Source organism: Microchirus variegatus (assembly GCF_963457635.1).
Source record: "Microchirus variegatus genome assembly, chromosome: 10".
In the NCBI taxonomy this organism is placed as follows: Eukaryota; Metazoa; Chordata; class Actinopteri; order Pleuronectiformes; family Soleidae; genus Microchirus; species Microchirus variegatus.
In genome coordinates, this window is record NC_139811.1 from 7772326 (window position 1) to 7780493 (window position 8168).

At 41.2% G+C, this 8168-nt stretch overlaps 2 protein-coding genes across 2 annotated transcripts; one reads left to right on the forward strand and one right to left on the reverse strand.

Annotated features, from left to right (window-relative positions):
* Positions 1 to 1761: 1761 nt before the first annotated feature.
* spc24 (SPC24 component of NDC80 kinetochore complex) lies at positions 1762 to 3407 on the forward strand (the record flags this gene model as incomplete). Its single annotated transcript, XM_083896417.1, has 5 exons — positions 1762 to 1927; positions 2027 to 2171; positions 2261 to 2365; positions 3010 to 3086; positions 3179 to 3407. The coding sequence occupies 5 exons, from the start codon at positions 1762 to 1764 to the stop codon at positions 3283 to 3285; spliced, it is 600 nt and encodes a 199-aa protein (XP_083752543.1). The 3' UTR covers positions 3286 to 3407.
* A 2374-nt stretch (positions 3408 to 5781) lies between these two features.
* Positions 5782 to 7876, reverse strand: s1pr5a (sphingosine-1-phosphate receptor 5a; the record flags this gene model as incomplete). Its single annotated transcript, XM_083896588.1, has 1 exon — positions 5782 to 7876. The coding sequence occupies one exon, from the start codon at positions 7874 to 7876 to the stop codon at positions 6668 to 6670; it is 1209 nt and encodes a 402-aa protein (XP_083752714.1). The 3' UTR covers positions 5782 to 6667.
* Between the last annotated feature and the right edge of the window lie 292 nt (positions 7877 to 8168).

Genomic DNA, 8168 nt, shown 5'->3' on the forward strand with positions numbered 1-8168 from the left:
GTGTACATATAGATTTTATTAAATGTAATAAACGTGCTGGTCAACTTTGATTTCTGTTGGTTAATCATGAACAAGATGTGTTTAATGCGTGTTATACTGGTAAACGCAGGGGATGGTAATAGGCCTGTATATTATTTTGTTATTTTGTATTATTTAACAGAAGCCTTCACAAGTTTTTTTTTTTAATAAATTAAAGTAGTTCAGATGATACATTCTCAAGCAATACTACAGTATTGTATGTTTTTGGGACCACATGGTGGATCTATATATATATATATATAGATCCATATCTATATAGATATAGATTGTGGATGAAAACAAATAGTATATAGGCTATTGTCAGTGTATAAATATAAAACGGTGGACAAAATTGTGGTTTAATTATAATTTTCACTCATTCCAGAATTTACTGATAAATGCGATGAACGCATGAATTATAGTTGAAGATAAACATGTTGAGTGAAAGAATCACGAGTTATAAAACTACTTTTTACACGTTGTTATTGTTCCTAATTATGTTTTATAATACATCCTTGGTGAGCAACTCCATAGAAATGAACGGAACCAAAGGGGCGGTGCTCTTTCCAGTTCTTGTACACTGAGTGGACAGCAGGGGGCGGTGTGATATGAGAGGCTGGAGGAAAAGCTCAGTGAGCAAAGAGGAAGTAAAGAAGAGGCGCGCGCTCTGTGTTTGTGTTTGAATGACGGAAACGACTTATCTGGTATGTTTCTGCTGTTTGTTTGGTTTAAACGTGGTCAACGTTTGTCTTTTTTTGCTCACTATGTCTATATTCGATAATACTTGTGTAACTCTAAAAGTGCGCATGTGTCGTTTTTGTCCGAAATCAGCTTATCACGTAACGAACGTTTCCACGTAGCTAACATAAACAGAACAGCGAGGTTTGCTAACGCTAAAAGTATTACTGTTGAATGAGGAAAACAGCTAAATATGACATTAATGGCAGTCATTTGATTTGAAAAAATAAAAATAAAACGCTTACTGTACTTGTGTTGGTTCACTATAAATTAATATTACAAAAAAATAGCATAGTTAGCAGTCGAGTACAGTGGACAACACTTCAGCTCGAGCTGTAAAGAGGTAAAACTACAGTTACACTTTATTCCGTTTTTTTTATCACCACTGTACAAATTGAGGTAATGGTATGGTATATAGTATGTTATTGTTGTCAAGAGAAGCCACTTTATTCTTTAAGAGAGACATGCTTTCAAATGTATTACAGACAGTACACAATAGACTGAGATAAATTAATAAGACACACATTAAAATTGCCAAATTGTTTTAACTGTATTGAATGTGTTCTAACTGTATATGTTTTCTTCTTTAAAGCTGCCCAGACCACTTGATAATCTGATCAGATCTCTTTTACTCTTGAAAGACATGTTTACAAACCATGACACCAGAGAAAAAAATCAAATCAAGCCAGTAATAGCACAATTACAGAACCATCATGAAACAAAACCGCTGCTCTGACAGATTCATAGTTTTCTTCAAAGTTCAGTTTTATGTCAAAGATTGTCTCGATGTTTTTGTAAGATTGCACACTTTCCACTGTCCTAAAATCATTAATCATGTCCTTAGTTTTAAATATGTTAGTATAAAGTTAAGACTGCTCACACCTCATTCATTGTTGTTTATGGTGTGAAACCTAACAAGCCCTGCTGAGCTCTCACTCATTGAAAGGTCTTATATTTACAGTTTAATCTTTTTTTCTTTTTTTCTTTTTTTTTAGCTCCACCACAATGGCTCAGGGTCATACGTTTCAGGACTTGGAGGAGATGGGGGAGGCGTTGTTGGAGTACATCAACAGCAGCCAAACTGAAAAACTGAGGCTGATGAAAGCTGAACATCAGGCCCTTTTTGACCAGCACATAGAAACCAAGAAGATCGTAACTCAAATCCTTAAAGGCAGGTTTTAGGATCTTGCTGCTGAATATCCATTTTTAAGTGTACTACAAAACATACATGGTTTCTTGTTTTCTCACTGTCACTGTCCTTCGCCCGCAGAAGAGGCTGAGATTGAGGAAAGTGTCGGGCAGCAGCTGCTGGACATGGAGGAGGAAAAGCAGCGAAGGGACCGGGAGCTGCAGAGCGTGGAGGAGCAGTTGAGCCAGTGCATCGCCAAGAGCCAGATAACTGATTCAGAACTGCAGTATCCTTTACTTCATTGATTTTTTTTTAACCTTTGTGGCTGCAAACATACACTCATTTTCTTGGTTAGCATCTTTAACCCTACTACAGGTTCCTGAAAGGAGAGTTAGAGAGCTTGAAAAACACAGAACACCAGCTTGAGACTCTTCAGAGCGAGGTGGACGAAGACACCACAGAGGTTATTCCTTCAGCAGTGTGAGTATCACACTATTCACTTATGACAATCTATGTTTTTATGAATCTGACTAGTCAGAGTTTTTCTTTTTAAATTGCTGTTGTGCACAACAGTCACAGAGAAGAAAAAAAGTGAGATGTGATCTTTTGCCCTTTGTAACACACATGATAATTCATTGGTGTGTATTTATTGACACTTTTCATGATTTTTACAGCAAAATGGCAATTAATTCCTTGTGTTTTTGAAATTGAAGATCTTTGCAATCCTTCATTTGTCTTTTTGATTGTGTTACATCAAGAAAATGATCACTGTGTGCTTTACTGAAACCAGAGGAAAAATAGAAGATTTATTTAACTCCCACATTAACTGAACTTGGGCTGCAATGATTATTCAATTATTAATCTATTAATAAATGAATGGTCAACTCAATCAGTGTTTTTTAATAAGATTTTTAATTTTTCAACTTATTTAACCCCTTATTTAACCTTTTGTGGACAAACAAACACTCGATTAATTGAGAAAATAATCAACAGGTTAGTTGATAATGAAAATAATTGTTAGTTTTAGCCTTAAACTGAACTCCTCTCATTGAGAAGAAATTAAAAAATCCTTTATTCAGGACTTGTAAGTTATTTTCAGATTTCTTGAAACATTTCATGAACAGGTACGTGGCCAAGCTGTTCTACCTAATAACCAAGATCAAGTGGGAATATGACACACCTCCTAACATCTTAAAAGGAGGTGAGTGATTTGAGTTTTCTTGTTTATGCACTATAGTGCGCTGTCTGATTACATGGCTTCACTCTGTTTGTTGGTTTTTCCTGCTCTTGCAGTGCACTACGGCGCAGACCTGGCAACTCCCATCAACATCGACACGTCTGCGCGCTCTCGGAGTAACGTCAGCGACCAGCTGTGGGGCTTTGTCAGCACCGAATGGTAGACGAACAATGTAGGAATATTGTCAGAAACGTTGTGTACATTATATATTTGTTTGTCTGTTAACGTGGTTGTTGTTTTAATTGTGTTCAATATTCTTAAAGTTACTCTCAATATATATTTCAATACTGGTGTAGTTTTTGGGGGCAGGTCGGTCACTAGGTGGCACTGCTGTTCAATGCTGAAGTGTGAAAATGTGTGTGCATGCCCATGTGGTTTTCCATGAGACATCAACTTCAAATTCTGATGAAAATGGTCATTTTGTGAGTCCATGAGAAGCTCTTGAAAACACTATTGAGGTGATTCTTGGGATTAGGACTGCATCAGCTCCAGTGTCTGTTCATCACCAGTCATGTAACACTGTTTTCAGTAATAAAGCATACACTTTTTCACAACATTATTGATTTGACTAATATTGCCAATATATTTCCTTTCAGGTGTAGTTTTGATCTTTAAACTCTGCTGGTCAAATCCCTGAAAGAACATGTTGATTAGTGTTTCCCAATCCTTGATATAATAATGTTCTTTAATGAAGTGTTTTTTTCCACAAGCCAAATGTAATCACTCTTTTTGGAAAACCGTGCTTGAAAATGACATGGCCGAACTAAATAGAGTAAATATCTGCAGTTAAAAGCTCTATTTGGATTATCTTGGTATCAAAATTATCTTGGTTCCACCAGATCACTAGACCACTCTAAGTTTCACTGTAGATGCCTCTGTGCCAGAGTAAATGCACATGGAACCCAGCATAAATGAAGGATTTTTTTCTCTCACCTAAAAGAATATTGCATTTTAAAGTAAATATCACCTTAAAATTATGCAGTATGGAGGTCATGTAACAACATGTGGACATGAGCTGTGCAAAGTCTGATGCTGCTGAAGTGAAGCAGAGTAAAATGACAGAGGTTTTAGTAAAAAGGTGTCTTGGCGTTCTCGTTTGATTTGAGCTTTGAGCTGAGTTTCTGACCTTTCTGTGGGTATGCAGCATGTCTGTGTTTATTTAAGTTAGATATGGTTTTATGGCGTTTTTGTCGCTGCGTGTGTCGCTGCCCCTGGTACCGGGGGCATCCGTGAAGAAGAGGTTAATATAGGTCGTCTATATATTTGAGTACTTTTGTCAACATTCAGAAATATAAAGTGATACTATGATATGAAGATGCTGAAATAAAAATAAAAAAAAACCCAACACATCTAGATAATGCCCACACACTTTTAGCAATGAAAGGCAAATGTGTTGCTCTGCAGAACAAAAAAAACCCAGAGCTCTACTGAGAATTGAGAGTTTGTGTACCTCTACAGCAAAGTGAGCGAGCGCGTGGTGGGCAGGATGACTGTCGCGGAGGTTCATACAAGCACCCACGTGTGGTTTCCTTACAATAAACGGGGCATTAAGTTTTTTTCTGCAAGTTCATCTGTTCTCCGGCACGTCACATCGTGTGGTTTAACAGGTGGTTTGCTCTGAGGCGAGGGTTTCTCACTCTAGACCGAGTTTATCATCATCGTGCTGCCTTTTCTTGCCTTTCCTTATATTTGAGTCGGCAACTGAGGTTTCAGCTTTTAATTTCTTTTCCCCTACGGTCGCTGTTTATGTTTTATTATCTATCCCTGTTTGAAACCATCATGTGCTAATTAACTTCACAGAGTTGCATTTAATTCAACTCTTTAACTGCACTTTAACTGTTGAACGGAGGCCTCGGTGACAACGCTGTCGGAAACATCTTGAGCTCCAGAAGGATGTGATTTATCGCAGAGCCGATGGAGCTGCAGTTGATTTGCGGTGGCTTGCATTGTCTGGTTCCCACTTTGTTTATTTACGCACAGTAGCTTCATATATTACACAGTCGTGAAACCTGAAAACAATGGCTTAAAGCTGCAGTGCGTAACCCTTGTTGTTGATGTCGTTATTCTGCCTCGGTTCGGTCTTGGTGAACGCGGACATGCTAACGTGATTTGCTGCATCCGTCATCTGAAAACAGGCTGCGTGGAGTGATATTATCAGGCCTGACGGAGGGAGCGTTTGTGTGTATACAGTGGAGTAGCAGGAGTGGGCGGGGACAAGAAGGATTTATTATACCGTATAACGTCTGGTTGGAATTCACTTCTGAAACCGTGTTTTCAGTCATACTCCGATCTCTTACTTTACTACTGCAATGTTGTTGTTGCCTTTTTAAACGAAACACTTCCTGTGTGCAGAAAAGCTGACAGATCTTTAAAGGTTATGTTACTTGTATCTCAAAAATAAAATGAATAAATTAAAAAAAGAGGAAGAAGACGAACAAACCACGTTGTAAACTTAATTCACATGTTTATTCAGTGCACATATAAAAACAGACATAAGTTAAAACAATACAAAAAACGGCTATAGATATATTTACAAAATGTACTAACGACAACATCAGTCAAAATATATTTTTATCTCTTTTCATTTATGTACAAAACTACAATTAGGGAAAGTGTCCATGTTTACGTTCAATATAACTACCACAGTGAGATCCCCGGTTCTATACTAAGCTCACACACTGTCGTCTGGGCTTTGACAGATGTGAAATGTAAGACTATATTTATCGTTGACAAAAATAGGTACAGAAGATCATTTCCTGGTGAGATGATTAGTTTCATCCCAGAAGACGTTCTTTGTTGTCCACGAACTGTAGCTTCTTATAACTGCGATATCGTAGTTTCGTTAAAACCGAGAAGGCGTCGACAAACCTCCGCTGTCAGCTTTTATAGCTTCCAGTCATTCATTCGGTGTTTCTACACATGTTGAAGGGACCTCCTAAGCTGCAAACCACCCAGCTCGACTTGCCATATGACGTCTGCAGTGCCGTCTCCAGGCCACGGAGCCTCTGATGTTGGTGGAAGGGGTGTGGGGCCGGCGGGAGGTGGGGTGGTGGGGGAGGGGGGGGGGACCTCTCCCCTGCATTGGTGCTGACCAAAACTCACATGGTAGAAATTACATGGGTTTGGCCGCAGAGTTTGGGTGTGGATGCTCTGTGTTTGTTACAACGTGTCATTAAACGCTGCACAGGGACAGCAGATAAGGATAAATCTCATGGCCCCGGCTTTGGCCCTGCTCTTTCAGAGTCTTTAACTTCATAGAATGAAATGCGATTTTGCCAGAGAAGTAAATCACCTGGCAAATACTGGCCCTGTTTTGTAATACTAGTATGTTTTAAAACATTTTTTACACTACACAATCTTTCTCCCAATATCGACATTTATCAAAACACAATGAGCTTATTCCGATCACAGAGATTAAAGACGACAAAAGTGTGACAGAGTGCAATGTTAAAACTTCAGCTCCTCTCTCTCACACAAGCCTTTTCAAAGCAGCCTGGTTTTCTAAGTGGTCCAGTTAAAAAGTCTCGAATGCTCGCTCTCATGTGTCATGTCTTGCTCATTCTCGGATAAATGGCTTTGATGGTGGAAGGAGTGAAGTTACCAGAGGACACCGTCGTCTCCAGTCCCTCCAGTCTGTGAGAAGCCGCGTCGGCTTTGCTGGTGCTGCACTCCAGGAAGGGAATCCCGATCTTCTTCACTTGCCCGTCTTTCGTTAGGAGGCATGGTCGGCAGAGCAGCCTGATGATGGCCTTCCTCATGTCCTTGCTGGTCAGGGTGTAGATGATGGGGTTCAGAAGGGAGTTGAACATGGCGATGCCCAGGAAGTAGTCCGCCTTAAAGAGCACCTCGCAGCTTTTGGCCGGACAGCAGAAGTCCAGCAGCAGGAAGATGAAGAGGGGCAGCCAACACGCGATGAAGACTCCCAGCACGATGGTGACCGTCTTCAGCAGGGCCATGTACTTCTGGGACTTGCGGTAGAGGCCCTTGCGCTGCGGCACCGAGGCGAGGCGCTGCGTGTTGGACTTGACGATGCGGAAGATGCGCACGTACAGGACCACGATGGACATGAGGACGGCGCTGAAGACGGTGATGCAGAAGAGGATGTAGCTTTTGGCGTAGAGCGGCAGGACGGTGGAGCACTGGTCCAGGTGTCCCATGCAGTTCCAGCCCAGGACGGGCAGGACCCCCAGGAACACCGACAGCACCCAGCTCGCTCCGATCAGAGCAAACATCCGTCCCTGTTTGTCGCCCTGGTAAGGCTTCATCCTGACCATGGTGACATGGCGCTCTATGGCGATGGCCAGCAGGCTAATGACAGAGGCGGCCAGCATGATGAACACGCCCCCCTCCCGCAGGAACCACAGCACTGGGGTCATGTTCAGTGTGTTGGCACCCGATGTGATGAGGTTTACCATGTAGGTGAAACCTGCGAGCAGGTCAGAGAGGGTCAGGTTGCCCAGTAAATAGTACATGGGCACATGGAATTTCTTGTTCTTCCAAATGGCCAGCAGCACCACGGCGTTTTCTACAACTATGAGCAGGCAGACCAAGAGAAAAGCTATGGCCTCTGGTTTGAGTCCTTCCTTGTACTTGTTCTCCTTCAGTTTGCCGGTGTAGTTGTAGTGTTCCAAGATGACTGCGTTGCTCTGGTATTCACGAAACATCTTCAGCAGCTTTCCTGACGATGATGGGGATATGGGGATCACAGAAGGGGCCACAGCAGCATAGGCAGCATGGGAAGACTCAGTGGCCATGTTCCTCACTTCCCACAACTATGTGCTCTGTTTCTCCTCCTTTTTCTTGTGTTTTTGGACTTCGATCCACAGATAATTGCTCATATAGTCCTCGGGGTGTGCATTATTTCTTCTTCCCTTTGAGTTGAAAACTTGAAAAGCGAACCACAAAGCTGTTTCGGGGAAAGTTTTTTTCCCCCTTTTGAAGCTATCAAATAGGATTTCCTGTGGTTTGAGAATTTTCCTCCATTAAAAAAAAGAAAAAAAAGGAGTTAGTGCCTGGTTTGGGCACTAGGGGGCGACGAGAGGCAAC